General features: G+C 43.2%; 2 protein-coding genes across 3 annotated transcripts in view; one reads left to right on the top strand and one right to left on the bottom strand.

Annotated features, from left to right (window-relative positions):
• Nucleotides 1-17,458, top strand: part of CLPB (caseinolytic mitochondrial matrix peptidase chaperone subunit B) — a 147,376-nt gene that overhangs the window by 48,140 nt on the left and 81,778 nt on the right. The window contains exons 4-5 of one of the 2 annotated variants that reach the window (XM_032258983.1): nt 5,999-6,102; nt 13,553-13,642. In XM_032258983.1, coding sequence (XP_032114874.1) covers nt 5,999-6,102; nt 13,553-13,642 — 194 coding nt within the window. The remainder of the gene's footprint in view (nt 1-5,998; nt 6,103-13,552; nt 13,643-17,458) is intronic. The other variant, XM_032258984.1, reaches the window with a different exon arrangement.
• On the bottom strand, nt 1,697-2,877 carry LOC116537032 (cytochrome c-like). The gene has a single exon (XM_032258985.1). The coding sequence runs from the start codon at nt 2,816-2,818 to the stop codon at nt 2,501-2,503; it is 318 nt and encodes a 105-aa protein (XP_032114876.1). The 5' UTR covers nt 2,819-2,877; the 3' UTR covers nt 1,697-2,500.

Genomic DNA, 17,458 nt, shown 5'->3' with positions numbered 1-17,458 from the left:
AAATGCATGTAAGGGGAGACCTTTAATGTTCCGTGTGTGCTTGAGAAGACTGTGTGTTGTACTGCTGTTTGATGGAATGTTCTGTATAGGCCTGTTACATTCATTTAGTCTAAAGTGTAGTTTAAGTCAGACATTTCCTGATTGATTTTCTTTCTGGATGATCTGTCCATTGCTGAATGTAGGATATTGAAGTCCCCTACTATTTCTGTATTACAGTCTATCTTTCTCTTCTCATCAATTAATAATTGCCTTATATATTTAGGTGCTGTGATGTTAGGTCCATATGTATTTACAATGGTTGTAGTCTCCTGATTAATTGACCCTTTATTATTGTATAATGACCTTCTTTGTCCCTTTTTACAGCTTTGACTTAAAGTCTATTTTATTCCATGAGAGTATTGGTACTTCTGCTCTCTTTTGGTTGCCATTTGCATGCCATATCTTTTTCCATTCCTCCATATATAGTCTATGTGTGTCCTTATAGGTAAAGTGAGTCTCTTGTAGGTAACATATAGATGGGTCTTACTCTTTTTTAAACCATTTACGTTCAAGGTAATTACTGATAGGCGAGGACTGACTTCTGACATTTTGTTGTTTTCTGCTTATTTTGTAGATCCATTGTTCCTCTCTTCCTCTCATGCTGTCTTCCTTTGTGATGAGGTGATTTTCTTTAGTAGCATACTTGTATTCCTTACCTTTTATCTTATATGTATCTACTTTAGGTTGCTTTGTGGTTACTTTACACTTTTATTCCACACCCACCACAAACATATTCTTTCTTTTTAGTGTCACAGTTTACATATTTTTGTTTTATATATCCCTTAACAAATTATTTTAGCTGTTATTATTTTTAGCAGTTTTGTCTTTTAACCTTAATACTAAAGATAAAAGTGATTTACTTACTACCATTTACAGTATCATAGTACTCTGAATTTGACTATGTGTTTACCATTGCCAGTGAAGTTTTTGGGTTTGTTTGTTTGTTTGTTTGTTTGTTTGTTTGTTTTGAGATAGGGTCTTACTCTGTCACCTAGGCTGGAGTGCAGTGATGTGATCTCAGCTCACTGCAATCTCTGCCCCCCAAGCTCGAGTGATCCTCCTACCTTAGCCTCCCAAGTAGCTGGGACTACTGGCCTGTGACACCATGCCTGGCTAATGTATGTATTTGTTTGTTTTTGGTAGAGATGGAGTTTCACCATGTTTCTCAGGTTTCCGGTGAGTTTATACTTTCACGTTTTTGTGTTGCTAATTAGCATCCTTTTCTTTCAACATAAAGCACTCTCTTTAGCATTTCTTATAAATTTATCACCGTTGGACCTGTCGGTCTGGTGGTGATAGACATCCTCAGCTTTTGTTTCTCTGGGAAGGTCTTTATCTTTCCTTCATTTCTGAAGAACAGGTTTGCAAAATATATTATTCTTGGTTAGCAGGTTTTTTTCCATTCAGCGTTTTAAATCTATCGTCCTGTTCTCTCCTGGCCTATATGTAAGGTTTGTAAAGTGAAATCCACCGTCAGCCTTACTGGAAGTCGCTTACATGCTACTTGCTTTTTTTCTCTTACTGCTTTCAGAATCCTTCTTTGTCTTTAATTTTTGATAGTTTGATTAAAATATGTCTTGATGTAGTCTTTTTTTTTTCCTGTGGTTTTCTTTTTAATTATCTTACGTCTTATGATCACACATCATTTTTAAATTTGTGTATATCTCCTCTACTTTAATCCTTTTAAGTTGGCAGAAGCACCATTCCCAATCACAAATACACAGCAGTTGTACAGATTTGTTTTTGAATGGCTGTTTAAAGACAATCCTAAATTATAACTTAGTTTGACTTAGATTGTAAAGAATCCAAGAGAGAAGTTTAATTGGCTACTATTTTAAAAGCATGTGACCTTATAGATCATCTATAAAATGTGTGAAGTGTTAAATAATTTTTGATATTACACATAAACCACACAAAATGCCTTTCAATAAGTAAAAGGAACCATTTTAAATACAGGGAATTCTCATTAGATTGGCATAGTTAAGGCCAAAAATATAAAATTGCTACCCATTTAGCTTCTCAACCCTTGCCTTTAAGAGGCAAATGAACACAAAACACAGGTGAATCTTGCTTGGTTCTGAGACAATGAGGGAATTTCCCCCATATTTAAATATATTCACATACCAGTTGTATAAATCTAAATGTAAAACCAGTCTCCAGTAAGTTTTAAGATGGCACTCACCATCTTTGCGAAAAGTTTAACATTACTAACGAAGTCTAATCATGTCTTTAGAAGGGGTAAACAGTGATAGAATTTACTAAATTGGAATTACTATTAAAATCCAAAAACTGAACATATTCATTTAACCACAAGCCAGTCTTAGTTTTAAATCAGGACTGCCCAACAAAATATTCTGTCAGTCATTCATGATGTAAATTCTGGTGTATGAGATCTATTAAAATATGGTACACATAAAAAAGTCATGAGACATTTGTTTCGTAATAAGGCAGTGGCCAATTACTACTCATTAGTAGCTTTTTTGAGATAAGCTATTAAGTCTTCCTTTTCTCCCTTCTTCTTAATGCCGACAAAGATCATTTTTGTTCTAGAGATATACTTCTTGGGATTCTCCAAATATTCCATCAGGGTATCCTTTCCCCAGATGATGCCTTCATTCTTATTGGCTTCAGTGTAAGTAAATCCAGAGGCCTGACCTGTCTTCCACCCAAAGATACCATGGAGATTAGGCCCAGTCTTGTGCTTGCCTCCCTTTTCCATGGTGTGACATTGGGAACACTTCTGAATAAAAATCCTCTTGCCTTTCTCAACATCACCCATATTTAATTCTTTTTCGGTGTTAGTGCAACAAAGGTTACCACTCAGAAGCCAGATGTCCCACTCTCCTGTCTTGGTGTAGTCTTATTTGGACTAAGTCTTATTGGAGACCATTGGCTTTCCTGTTTTCAAATAACTAATTTTTGAGTTCACACTCATTCTTATGCTTGATCAGTTCTGCCGTTGATGCTCTGTATTGCAGTTTCATTTGATTGATTATATTTTTCAGCTCCAGGATTTCTTTTGATGTTTCTTGAAAAATAATTTCAATCTCTTAAATTTGATTTGGATATTTATTATTTTCCTGATTTTGTTAAATTGTTTCTCTGTATTTTCTTAATGATTGCTAAACTTTCTTAAAACAATTATTTTGAATTATTTGTGAGGCAGGTCATGAATATCCATTTCTTTAGGCTTGGTTACTGATCCTTTATTTTGTTCTTTGGGTGGGATCAGGTTTCCCTAATTGTTCTTGATTCTTGTGGCCAGGCATTGGTGTCTGAGTATATGAAGAACTAGGGACTTACTCCAGTCTTTGCAGATTGGCTTTGCCTGGGAAAGCCCTTCACCATTCAACCTGTCCAGAGATTCTGGGCAGGCCGTTTTGTGTGGTTCATGAATGAGCTTGGTGCTGGAGTCCTCAGGCAGGCTGGCCTGGTCCCTGGGTCCTTAGGGTTGAGCTTGGAGCCTGGGTCCACTGGAATGGACCTATTGATTGGGACCACAGGGGTGGGTCTAGAGCCTGTATCTGCAGGGGCCAGCCTGAAGCCTAAGTGCACAGGGACTGACCTTGTGATGCAATGGGCCTTGAGCCTGAATCTGCAGAGAATCGTTAGTTGTTGGGATTGACCTGGTGCTGGGGTCCATGTGGACGGGCCTGGAGCCTGAGTCCACAGGGGTTGAACTGGTACCTGGGCAGACCTGGAGCCTGAGTTTATGGGGATTGGGCCTGGACCCTTGGTCCACAATGGCTGACCTGGAACATGCGTGCACAAGGATGGTCCATGAGGGCCAGGCTGTCTCTCACATCCAGTCTGGACCCTGGGTCTGCTGGAGCAGGCCTAGATTTTAGGTTCACTGAAGGCTGTGGCACAGGGACTGGACTGGAGCGTGGGCTGGCCTGGTTTGGGGCAGATATGGAGCCTGCGTCTGTGGGTGATGGTCTGGAGCCTGGATATGCAGGTGCTGCCCCAAAGGGTAGGTCTGTGAGGGCTGGCCTGAGTACTAGGGCCATGGGGGCCAGCCTGGGACCTGGGTCCATGGGGACTATCCTGGTGTCTGGATTTGTGGGAGCCAGCTCAGTACTGGGTCTACTGAGATGGGCCTACTGGCTGTTAGAGCTGGCCTGGAATGTGGAGCCACAGGGACTGATTTGAAACTGAATAGTCCTAGAGCCTTTGTCCACAGGTGCTGGCCCAGTGCCTAAGGCCAGGGGTACTGACCTTGTGCGAGGGCAGACCCACAGCTCCGAACTATGTGGACTAACATGGCTGTGCGCTGTGCTGGAACCTGGGTGGACCTGGAGGCTGGGCCTGCTGGCATAGGCCTGTTAACTAAGGCTGTCTGGCTGACCTGGTTCTAGGGCAGACCTGAAGCTTGGATTCATGCCCCATCCAGTTCTGGGGGCAGTGTAGAGCCTTGGGCCACCAAGGCTACCCTGCCTCTAGGTTGGGTCTGGAGATTGAATCTGCAAGGTGGGCCTGAAGCCTCAGTCTGTAGGGGCTAGGCTGGTGTTAAGGTGGGCCCGGAGCCCATGACTGCTGGGGCTAGCTTGGCACTAGGGCGAGAGTCTGGGGCTGCTAAGGTCAATCTGGCTAGGAAGCAGGTCCAGAGACCAAGTCCACCAGGCAGATCTGGAGCCTCGGGCTGTGGGGTATGGCCTGGCACTAAGGGAGGCCTAGAGGCTTAGTCTGAGGGCATCAGCCCAGAATTTGGGAACCTTCCAGGCACTGAGTTTTACCGGGGTGGGCCTGGTTTCCAAGGCAAAGTCCAGTGCTCATTTCTCTCTCCTTCCCCCATGGGTATATCTCTCTCCATGTGTACTGCCTAAAGTTGGGGGAGGGGCGATATGGGTAAGGGGAAATTGTGCTTCCTACCCTCTTTAGGTAGTCTTTTCTTTACCTCTGTGCTATGCCCAGGTGCTTTAATCTCCCATTTGGTTTACTTAGCTCTTGTGAAGGTTTTTTGCACGTGGATAATTGTTCAAATTGATGTTTCTGTTGGGGAACAAATGCTGGAGAGTCCTGTTCAGCCATCTTGCTGATGCTGGAGGGGCTTTCTTGATCCCGTTTCTTATTCTACTGCATGTTTCTCCTGTGGTAACGTTCATCACACTTTGCTGTAACTTTATATTTAACTATTGTTTTTCTCAGCAGACTGGTCCTAGCTCCTTGAGGTCACAGACCTCAGCACCTAGGATAGGGACTAGAATATGGTAGGCATTTGATAGGTAATTGTTGGACAAACAGTGTGTATTTTTATTTTTATACGGAATCTTGCTCTGTCACTAGGCTGGAGTGCAGTGGTGCAATCTTGGCTCACTGCAACCTCTGACTCCCGGGGTTAAGCGATTCTTGTGCCTCAGCCTCCCAAGTAGCTGGGACTACAGGTGTGCACCACCATGCCCAGCTAACTTTTGTATTTTTAGTAGAAACGAGGTTTCACCATGTTGGCCAGGATGGTCTCGATCTCTTGACTCATGATCTGCCTACCTTGCCCTCCCAAAGTACTGGAATTACAGGCATGAGCCACTATGCCTGGCCAACGGTTTGTATTTTAGAGTTGTGGAAACTGGGCCTTAGAAAGGTGTTACGTAATTTGTCCCAAGCTTCTCAGCTGATAAGTTTCAGAGGCTGCTGTTTTGTTGTTGTTGTTGTTGTTGTTGTTACTGAAGTTTCACTGCGTTGCCCAGACTGGTCTTGAACTCCTGGGCTCAAGTAATCCTCCCATCTTGGCCTCCCAAAGTGCTGGGATTACAGTCATTAGTCACTGCACCCAGCCAAGATTTCCTATCCCTGTCTTTCGTATGCTTACCTTTTACCCTCCCAGAGTTCATGTTTTTTTCTACTGTGTCACTCTCATGAGCAGAGACAGCACCAATCCCCAAACATGCTTCCAGATCTGGGTCTTTACCTCCTGGGCCTTTCCTGCTTTTGACACTTCTGTCTTTGTGATTTCTTCTAGTGTGATACAGGTCCTGCTTGCCGCCGGGGCTGATCCAAACCTTGGAGACAATTTCAGCAGTATTTACAAGACTGCCAAGGAACAGGGAATCCATTCTTTGGAAGGTGAGTGTGGGCTGTCCTGCTTCTCTGAGAGCTCTCCTTTTGTGGCTTTCATGCAGACTTGCTCTGTGGTATCAGCTCTACCAGCAACTCAGAGCGAAAGCCTTATCTCCGTGTTCCTTATCTCTGTGGACTCATGGAGCACCCAAAGGGCTCGGAACAGCTGCCTTTCACAGTCTTCTGGCTCTAACTTTATGTCACTTCAGAAGTCTTGGGGAAAGAAATAGAGGCCTGATTTCATGACCTAATTGGGGGTAGGAAGTACATTTCAACTGGTGTTTTCCTGAAAGTACTTCAGCCTATGGAGCCACAGATGAATGGACAACAGAGCAGGTTTCAGTAAAATAATTAAGGCGACTGCATGGAATGTGGATTTGGTCCTCTTCTGTTTCCTGCAGACTTACCTTGCCCCATCCCTGCCCCAGAACTAGACATAGCCTCCCTGAATTCCTCAGCCTCAGAAGTCTCTAAATACTACTACTATGAATACTGCTTTTTCCCCTCCTTCATGTAAAATACAGTTCTGTCTCTGGGACTATCCCCTCAACTTACTGTATAATCCAGGACAAATAGTGGACCTTTGCTGTGCCTTGATGTCTATCCTTATAAAATGAGGTAATCATCATTGCCTCCTCTGGGATATCTGGGATGTTGTGTTGGTGGTGGTTTGAACTTCAGAGTAAAGAGGCTCTGGGGTGAGTCTTGGAGATTGAATCTGCAAGGTAGGTGTCTGGGTTTGTGCTAGGGCCTGGTCATGTGTCTATTGGAGGGTACCTCAGTCAGTCAGTCTATGTTGTGTCTGGGGAGTACTTCTTCCAAAGTGGGGTTGAAAAAAAAGCTGGTTGCTTTGGCTGCAGTCAGAAATGAGTATTTTACTTTTGAGCTTTTGTTTATCTGTAGTGCTTCCACTGCTTTCCCCTTGTCCTGGATTATTCACAAAGATTGCGCCCCTCTGAGATTTCCCTGGCTCTAGGATGGGTCTGGAGATTGAATCTGCAAGGTGGGCCTGAAGCCTCAGTCAGCTGAGGAGTGGCTGTTTTAGTGTTAGCAGTGATGCCAGAAGGACAGACAGCGTTGCTGACTGCCTGAGAGCCACAACATTGGCCCTGGGGGAACTTCAGCCAAGGGGAGCAGTGTGCTCAGCCTTCAGAGCTGTAAGGCTGCCAGAGTGACATGGTGTGTGGTAACTCAGAGTAGTGGTGTTGCTGCCCAGGGAGAAGGTTCTCAAATTAGTGGCATGAGAGAAGTGTCCAAGAGCATTAAGGCATTGCTGCTCAGGTAAAGTATGAAGTTACCCTTTCCCTTCCCTTCCACCTCTCTAAACCTGGTCCTTCTCTTAAGGCTCTATTGCTAAGGCTAGATCCTCCACAAAGGCTTCCCTGTCCTTGACAATAATTGCAACCTGCCCTGAGCTGCTCTTTTGAATGTTTTCTAGATCTTGGCCTCTTCTATGCTTATTTGAACTTTCATCTACCCGTATGTCCTTACTCTCCTCTTCATATGCAGGCCACAATCTGTGTGTCCTTGGATTCCCCACTGAGCTGGAGGAATTGTGTTTACCTTATGTTTTAAACAGAGAATTTCATAACTACCACCTTGCCCTCTATTTGCAGCTTGATATGTGGGGACTCAGCTTATGGACTATCCTCTTCTCATTCAAACACAGCATTGCAGTGCTCAACTCTGTCTACAGTTTAGGTGCTGATATGGTTTGGCTGTGTCCCCATTCAAATCTCAACTTCAATTGTATCTCCCAGAATTCCCACATGTTGTGGGAGAAACCCAGGGGGAGGTAATTTAATATTGAGGGCTAGTCTTTCCCGTGCTATTCTTGTGATAGTGAATAAGTCTCACGGGATTTGATAGGTTTATCAGGGGTTTCCCTTTTGCTTTTTCCTCATTTTTCTCTTGCCACCGCCATGTAAGAAGTGCCTTCCACCTCTCACCATGATTCTGAGGCCTCTCCAGTCATGTGGAACTGTAAGTCCAATTAAACCTCTTTTTGGTCTCAGTTTCGGGCATGTTTTTATCAGCAGCGTGAAAACAAACTAATACAAGTGCTCTCACCAAAAAACAAGGTGGAGCATTTGTTGAGCGGGCAGGGCCAGGTAAATAGGAGGAGATTGTTTTGTGTGCCTTCTCATCTGCTGTCAAGATTCTAGCAGGGCTTAGTAAACATTTTTTTTTTTTTTATTTCACAGAATCTTAGAGCTATGAAGCCTTCTAGTCCAACTTCTGCTGTCACACTGGTATCCACCACGTACATTCAAGTTTTGTAGCTTTGTGTTTTAATGGTAACCTTCAGGTTGATACTCATATTAAACATTCTAGATCAGCAGTCAGCAAACTTTCTAGAAAGAGCCCGGTAGTAAACATTTAAGCTTTGTGGGCCAGTTGGTCTCAGTTGTGACTACTTACCTTGACCATTGTGATACAGAAGCAGCCATAAACAGTACACAAACAAATCGATGTGGATATGTTTCAATAAAATGCTCTTTATAAAAACACACACGAGGCTGGATTTGGCCCAGAGGATGTAGTTTGCCAACTCTGCTCTACATAAATTTTTGGCATTCCTAGTTCAAGATTACATAACTTCTTTTTCTTAGTTCTTCCTTCCCCTGCCTTCCTTCCTTCCTTCTTTCTGTCCTCCCTTTCCTTTCTTTTCTTTTTTTTCCCTTCCATCCTTCCTTCCTTTCCTTTCCTTTCTTTCCTTTCTTCTGTCCTTCTTTTCTCTCCTTTCCTTTCCTTTCTTCCTTTCTTTTCTTTTCCCTTCCATCCTTCCTTTCCTTTCCTTTCCTTTCTTTCTCTTTTTCTCTTTCTTTCCTTTTTGTTTCTTTTCTTTCTTCCTTTCTTCCTGGTCAGCCTCTGGATTATTTTTAACTCTTATGCCAGACAGCCTACCTTCTGGGTAGGCGGGTAGATAAGGAGAGATAGGAAACAAAAATATTTGAAAAGGCTATCATGTCCCCTTATGAAATAAAAATTAAAATATTAACTCTCTCTTCTTATTTCGTGTGATCTGCAGATTTAGTAGTGGGCTTTCTATGGATACATTTATTTATTCAGAATATTTATTGATCACATTCTTATGTACCAGGTAGTGTTTTAAGCACTGATGAGTTAAACAAGATGACAAGATCCCCTGCCATCGTGTTCTCACTTGGATTAAAATGTTTATAAGGCCTCTGTTAAATACAGAGTCCTACAGCACATGGTCAGGATAATTTTGATGCATTATTCAGCATTCTTAGCTGTAATTCTGCCAAACTTCATTCTTTTCTATCCTCCATTTCTCTGCTTTATTCACAAAATTTTAAGAGATTTTTTCCCTAGATTTCTTGCTAAAATTAAAATGTTTCTAGCATTTGCCTTATTTTCTTGTCTAATAACCCTTTCTAAAAAAGGAAATTAGGTTATTCCAGCATGTTGATTTATTGTTCTTAAGGAACCCATACTAGTACCCAGTAATTAACCAAGTGTTTAAGAACTGTTACAAAAAGCCAGGTGCCGTGACTCACACTTGTAATCCCAGTACTTTGGGAGGTTGAGACAGGCAGATCAAATGAGGCCAGGAGTTTGAGACCAGCTTGGCCAACATGGCAAAATCCTGTTTCTACTAAAAATACAAAAATTAGCTGGGCATGATGGCGCATGCCTATAGTCGCAGCTACTCAGGAGGCCGAGGCACGAGAACTGCTTGAACCCAGGAGGCAGAGGTTGCAGTGAGCCGGGATCATGCCACTGCATTCCAGGCTGTGTGACAGAGCAAGACCTTTTCTCAAAACAAAAAAACCCATAACTGTTACCTGAAATAACATCCTAGAAGTTTGTTGGGAATCATTAATAAACTCCCTGTGGCTTGCAAGATCTAACTCTCCACCATTTTTTTTTTTTTTTTTTTAAGCCTAGACTACCTTTGTCTGCCAGTTTTCTGGCAACTGGCCTTATTTTCCTGGGTGTATCAGTTTGGATGTGCTTTACTGTCCAGCTTGGTGCACTGAACGTTCTGACTTTGACCTGGATGGTGATAGTCCATTAGAATCATCTCAGGGCTCTTCCATCTCATCAGTTTAAGCCTTCAGCATCATCTTAAACACGTCTTTCTTTCCTTTTTCCGTTGAAGAAAACCTCTTTTTTTAGCCATTCAACTAATTTATACCTACTGCCAATTAATTATATGCAGGGTACCATACCCAGCTCTGACTCTTTCTCATTGACAAAATAGAAACAAAAGAGTCCTGTAGTTCTCTTATTTTTGGATTGGATTGACTTTTTCATGGAAAATTACCTGACTTGGGATGGGTAAGGAAGGTAGAGTAGAACAAGGGTGTAATTCCCTGTCCCTCTAGTGTGTCTAGGCAGATTCACAGGATGGTCACAAGCTCAGGAAAGTTAGACAGTCCTTCACTGCTATAGTAGACTATGGAGTCAGTGCCAAAGTCCATGAAGTTCACTAAGTTTCTAACAGATGTTTCTGTGGCCCTTGGCCGCCTTCAGTTAGTACTGAAGGAAGGTGGTGAGTTATAGTCCGTGGCTTTGGCAAGACCTGTCTAACCTCCAATGATACATTCCTTGTCTTCCGTATCAGTATTGTTCTGAATATCAAGAGATAAAATATGTGATGTGTGGATCATTAAGTGCTCTACAGTTGTAATTGCTTATTAGTTTCATTTATGTATAATTCAGCATGTTCTTACTGAGTGTCAGGCACTCTGCCAATTGCTGGGATTATATAAATGATTATACATGGTCTAGCCCCTCAACAGTGCTCCCAGTCATTTACAGAGACAAGCCTGTAAACAAGGAATCACAATGCAGAGTGATAAATGCAATGGTAGCTGCACAAAGTATGTAGGCAGCACTGCTGTAAGTAGTGGTGAGCTCCACCTGAGAAGAGAGCAGGCTGGTGCCTGGGAAATGTCACAGGGTAAGTGACCTTGAATTGGGTCTTAAGGATGAGGTGGAGATTGCCAGGGAGGCTAAGAGGGATGGACCTTCCAGGCAGAGGGAACAGTGTATGCAGAGGCGTCAGGTGGGGGGTTGGGGAGTGACAGCAGGTAAAATCATCTGCTGCGAGATTGAGGAGAACAAGAAGAAGTAAGGCCAGAGAGTGAAGGAGGTTACACATGGGAAGGACCTTATAAGGCAGTTCTAGGGAGCTCATTCTCTATTCTGAAGGCCATTAAAGGATTTTAAGCAGGGCAGCGTGGAATTCACACTTGCATTTTAAGTGGACCATTCTGACAGGGTGGAGGAAGAATTGGAGGGGAAAGATTAGCAATGGTTCTTTACTTTTTGGGATAATGGACTCTTTGGGAATCTGATAAGAAGCTATGTTCCTGTCCTCCCAAAATACATTTAAAGTATCTGGAGATTCCTAAAGGTGATCTTTGGGAATAGAATAAATTGATGTTAAGAATATTTGAAGATTCAACACTCAGTGGATTGTGAGAATTGATGGAAAAGCAGGTATGTATGGTGACACCTCAGTTTCTGATTTGAGTGAATAATTAGATATGTGGGTCTGGAGATCTCAAAGGAGTAGTTTGGCAGGAGATAGGGAATTAGGAGTTTTGGCCATTTGCATGGGAGTTAAAACAATGGATGTGACTGAAATTGCCCAAAGAAAGGATTTAAAGTGAGGAGGAGGTAGGACGATAAGTCCTTTACTCAGGATACCAGCATTTAAGGTGTGAGCAGGAAAGAGGATCGAGGCAAGAAAACTAAAAGGTATCAAAGATGCTTTGTATCTGTTTTACATGCTGAGAACAGACACAGCCTAGGGAGGAAAGAAACTTCTTTGCCATCCTTGCTGAGACTTTGTCATTGGTTATGCCATTCCTAGTGGCACTCTTTCTTGTTTTACATGTGAGCATTGCTCCTTGGCAAGAAGCCTACTCAGCTGGGTCTACTTTTGTCAAGGTTGGTGTTTCTGGGTAGAGGGCAGTCTTACTGGTGCAGGTGGCCCAAGGATGCTTGGTATGGAAATTTTGTTGGCCTGATTGTTCTTTCGTTTCTCTCCACCTCTCAGAGTGGCATCTTCAGAGGCACATTGGTGTCCTAGAGAAAGATTGGGCTTCAGTACCAGATATCTGAATGATTCATCAAAGCTTTATCACTTACTAGATGTGTGATCTTGAGTAAATGACTTAAAGTCTCTGAATTTCGGTTTTCTCAACTGTAACATAGTAATAACAATTCCCATCTTATAGGGTTGTTAGGTAATCATATATATGTAAAGCACAGTGACATTTAATGAAAAGTTTCTCCATGGAAGTGGGTTTTGGCAAAGTGTAAGGCAGGAAGCCTGCCTGGGAGATATTGAGCAACTCATCCCTCAAGGGGTACTAACAGTCAAGATGTTTGCACCTCACGGATGTTGTAAAGGGGATTCTTGCCCTAAGTTATTGGATTATCTGGCCTCCAATGTCCCTGTCAGCCATATGATTTCTAATGTTCTAGAAGTTCTAGGCTCACTATCAGACTGAGTAATGTTCTTTTTTTTTTTTTTTTTTTTTTTGACCAAGGTTTTCCTTTTTTTCCCAGGCTGGGGTGCAATGGCGTGATCTCGGCTCATTGCAACCTCCATCCCCTGGGTTCAAGCGATTCTCCTGCCTCAGCCTCCCAAGTAGCTGGGATTATAGGCACCTGCCACCATGCCTGGCTAATTTTTTGTGTTTTTAGTAGAGATGGTGTTTAACCATATTAGGCAGGCTGGTCTTGAACTCTAGACCTCAGGTGATCCACCTGCCTCGGCCTCCCAAAGTGCTGGATTACAGGCGTGAACCACTGCGCACAGCTATAATGTTCTTAAAACAAGTGGGATTTGGAGCTGGGCTTTGGAGGATGAAGAAGACAGGAAAAATGAAAAAAAAAAGCAGAGGGCACAGCTTAGAATGAGATGGAATACATGTGGAGAGAAGTATGAGGGTCATAGCTGTTCCTCTGCCAACTCATTCCCTGATCTCAACCACATTCCATTCAGTGCCTTGAGCCCTACACATGCCCACTCCAGGAGTGTTCCACTTGTGGCTGGCTGATGGGTGGTGGGCCCTAATCCTCAGATGGAGGAGGTAATAAATTAGTGGTAACAGTAAACAAGTCGCCCAGCCGGGGATGCCGCTGGCTGCTTCTAAGTAACTGTTATAAACATTGGGTGTCTGGGGCTGTCAGAAAGGCAAGCAAGCATTTTGAGTGCCTCTTATATGTACAATTAAAACAATAAAACACAGCAGAAATGCAGCCAGCAGGCTATAAATCAGCTTCTCTTCTCAGCTCCAAGTGGCAGCTGAATAAAGATGAGTCGTGCAGAAGCTGGGTTGGCATAGGGCCCTTCTGAGGGTAGAGGGGCTTGGACCAACCCCACCAGCCTGAGCGCCCCCTTCCCACAGCTCCAGGGCCTGCAGGGCCTGGCCTGCTCCAGCTGACCTCCCCATCTCTGTGTCTTCAGATGGGGGACAGGACGGTGCAAGCTGGCGCATCACAAACCAGTGGACAAGTGCCTTGGAGTTCAGGAAGTGGCTAGGACTCCCCGCTGGCGGTAATGGAACTGCTCTGTATAATATTTCTCCCCCTCCCCAGGACATGCCACGGATGGTCTCACCTGACTATCTCTTCTACTCAGCATACGTTGACTATCCAGCACCTACAATGCACCCATCCTAACCCAAGCATAGCAGAGGGGAGCATGTATGCCCTTGGAGAGCACAAACTCAGATGACAATAATAAGGCTAAGGAAATAAGAATCTCCTAGAAAGCTTGTTAAAACACTCATCCCTAGACCCTACCCTCAGAGATTCTGATTGAGTAGGTGTGGGGTGGGACCCGAGGTTTTGCATTTCTAATAGGCTCCTACCCTTTGGGGAGCATGATCTAGACTACAGGTATTAGTTGTAGTCTTATGCTTGAACTGCTTAGAAAACTCATCTAGGCCTTCACCTCCCTGCAAGAGATCTTATTTTGCCACTTTAAGCTTCACTCCCCTAGAGAGGCTGTGTGTTTAAGCCCCATGGTATTATACATGTACAGAACAATTAATGGCTCTGACGCCTGGAACAATTTTCTATACCTCTCAGAGGCTCTGTCTCCTTATTTGTAAAATAAAGGTTATTGGGAGAGTTAGAGGTGGTATATTATCCCTAATCTAAAGTCTAGAACGTAGAAGAAATTCTGTGAATGTAAACCTCTGTTTCTACATCCTCCTCTTCATTATACTCTTATGGAACATCAGTCTTTGACACAGCCTTCCAAATGTTTTTCTCTGGTAGCAAACTGTTATCCTCAAAGAGCCAAATATTAATTATAGTCAAAGGAATGGCTTAGCCATTATCTAACTGTGTGACTTTGGCAATTCTTTTTCTCTCTCTGAGCTTGATTTTCTCATTTGTAGAGAATAGTATTTCCTGCACCATAGGCTTATTATAAGGCCCAAATTGGAGTACTTATGAAAGCGCTTGAGAAGATACAAGGCATTGTGCAAATGTAAGATGCTTGTAAGAACAGTAATTATTAATAATAAAGACAGAAGACATTACCAAGACGATATTTGACAAAGGGTCCAGTAAGAGGTACAGATAACAAGGACTGTCAGAGCTCAGAGAAGAGAATCTCTGGCTGAAGAGGTCAAGGAAATAAATGACATTTGAGCCTCAAAATATAGAAAGATTTTGGACAGCTGTATGGAGGATTGACAGGTGGGTGCAATTGATTGTGAGTAGAGAAGGGGTATACTATATTCAAAACATACAGAGTGGTCAAGCATAGTGGCTCATGCCTATAATCCCAAGACTTTGGGAGGCTGAAGCAGGAGGATTGCTTGAGCCCAGGAGTTCAAGACCAGCCTGGGCAACATTGTGAGACCCCCGTCTCTATAAAAAAAATTTTTTTTTCCCAAGGCACAGTCTTGCTCTGTCGCCCAGGCTAGAATACTGTGGCACGATCTCACCTCACTGCAACCTCTGCCTTCTGGGCTCAGGCAATTCCCATGCCTCACCCTTCTGAGTAGTTGGGATTACAGGCACATGCCACCATGCCTGGCACATTTTTTGTATTTTAGTAGAGACAGGGTTTAACTATGTTGCCCAGGCTAGTCTTGAACTCCTGAGCTCAGGCAATCCACCTGCCTTAGCCTCCCAAAGTGCTAGGATTAGTTGTGAGCCACCACACCCTGCCAACATTTTTTTCTTTTTCTTTTTCTTTTCTTTTTTTTTTTTTTGAGATGGGGTCTCACTCTTTCACCAAGGCTGGAGGGCAGTGGTGCAATCTCAGCTCACCTGCAACCTCTGCCTCCCAGGTTGAAGCGATTCTCCTGCCTCAGCCTCCTGAGTAGCTGGTACTACAGGTGCCCACCACCACACCTGGCTAATTTTTGTATTTTCAGTAGAGGCACGGTTTCACCATATTGATCAGGCTGATCTCGAACTCCTGACCTGTGATCTGCCTGCCTTGACCTCCCAAAGTACTGGGATTATAGTTGTGAGCCACCATGCCCAGCCTAATTTTTTTTTTTAATTTGCCAGGTGTAGTAGGTTGTGCCTGTGGTCCTGAGACAGTAGGATTGCCTGAGCCCAGGAGGCCAAGGCTGCAGTAAGCCATGATCACACCACTGCGCTCCAGCCTGGGTGACAGAGCCAAGACCTTGTCTCAAAAAAAAAAAAAAAAAAAAAAAAAAAAAAAAAACACTCAGATGTGGGAAACAGAAAAATTACATTTCACGCTGGTAGGTGAACATGTGTTAGGGTGAAGCATGCACACAGCAGAAGATTCATTTTAAAGAGTGGTGTGCAATAAAGATGCAGCATTAGTAGACTAGGGCCAGATCAAGACACCTGGACTTTATCCTTTAGACAGAGAAGAGCCTCGAAGGTCCTAAACGAGAGGGCACTGCAGGAACTGATTTCTTCCAGGGTTGAGAAGCAGAAGGAGGTGATAATGAGATGACAATGATGATGATAGCTGCAGGGTAACAGATAACATTGATTGATACTTACTGTGTATTTACAGCAACCCTATGATGCAGGTACTAAAGGAAACTGAGGCAGAGTGAGGATGTCAAATGCCAGTAGAACTGATGTCAAATGCTGCTCTTTTATAAGACCCAGCAACCATATCAGCCTACATGTGCCCCACACTTAGTCAGCTCAGATCTCTGGCTTGTCCAAAGGCTTGGGAACCTGCCAGACCAAAAGCTGTGTGGGCAAGTTATTATTTTTAATAATGTCACAGCCCCCCTCATCCTTATCCAGGCTCACTCAGAGCCTTGTCACGCTCCATGACCAGTGTTTCTACATGTCATTTCTCCATAGTTCTGGTTCTGGCCACCACAGAGTTACCAGGATACATTTTGGCCAACTGCATGATTAAATAAATCAGCCAGTTAGGTTAATTGTTTCCATCCTTTTAGCCCTCCAAACTCTCTCTCTCTTTTTCTCTCTCTCAATCTCTGTATGTGTGTATATGTGTGTGTGTGTGTGTGTGTGTGTGTATCTGTCCTAGGAGAGGATGATAGACTAGTTGACATGTTTTATTAAACAGAATAAATTTGATGCATTTATAAAAATAAGAAAAAATAGGATTGGGTGGCAAAGAACTAGTCTTATGATTTTTAACTGATTTACATATTTTGTGTATAAATATTTTTTCATCAAAAGTTCCAAATCAGGGATGGTTCCCACACACCACACAAAATATATTAGAGACATTTATATGGATAGCAGGAAGGGAGACAGAGGGCTGAAATTTTCCAGGCACCTAGTGATTGATAGGGGCTGAGGCTCCCCCTGACGCTTTATTGAGTTTCCGATGATTATCTCTCGCTGAGACATTTTTTACAGATGACGGTCGAGCTGTCACAATGGACCATGGGGGAAAAAAACCCAACAATAATAACACTTTAATCTTTTTACTGCACTGCTCCCTAGTATCTCAGATTCATCTTCCCTGACGCACGCAGTTCATTATTCTGCCCCTCCCTGGATGGGAAATAAAGGAAAATAAATATATATGTAGACACACTTACCCACATACATACACACACAGAGACTATATAAAAGAGACCAACTCAGAACCAGAGAGGGGCAGAATTTATTGTTCTTTTTGCAAGTGTTGAGGTTTATTAGTAGAGATGCTGGGTTGGCTTGGAATTGGCTATTAATTACAGCATTTTGTATTTGTTTTTTATTGCGAGTTTTTAACATCTTAAAGAAAAGGCAGAGGAGAGGCAAGCAGGTGTAGAGATGGGGAACACAGAGGGACCAAATGTGACCAACCAAGTAGCATAGCTGCGAAGAGGCAAAGAGGGCAGCCACCTTCTTCTTGTTGCCAGCCCTGCCCCAGAGGATCCCTGGAGTGGGAAGA

The sequence above is a fragment of the Sapajus apella genome, unplaced genomic scaffold (assembly GCF_009761245.1).
Source record: "Sapajus apella isolate SASKATOON/1434 unplaced genomic scaffold, GSC_monkey_1.0 scaffold106, whole genome shotgun sequence".
Classification (NCBI taxonomy): Eukaryota; Metazoa; Chordata; class Mammalia; order Primates; family Cebidae; genus Sapajus; species Sapajus apella.
Note: the sequence above shows the minus strand (reverse complement) of the source record. Positions and strands in the feature narration are given on the sequence as shown.

Excerpts from the sequence above, each read along its gene's own strand:
- LOC116537032 (XM_032258985.1), bottom strand. The coding sequence starts at position 2,818 with ATGGGTGATGTTGAGAAAGGCAAGAGGATTTTTATTCAGAAGTGTTCC.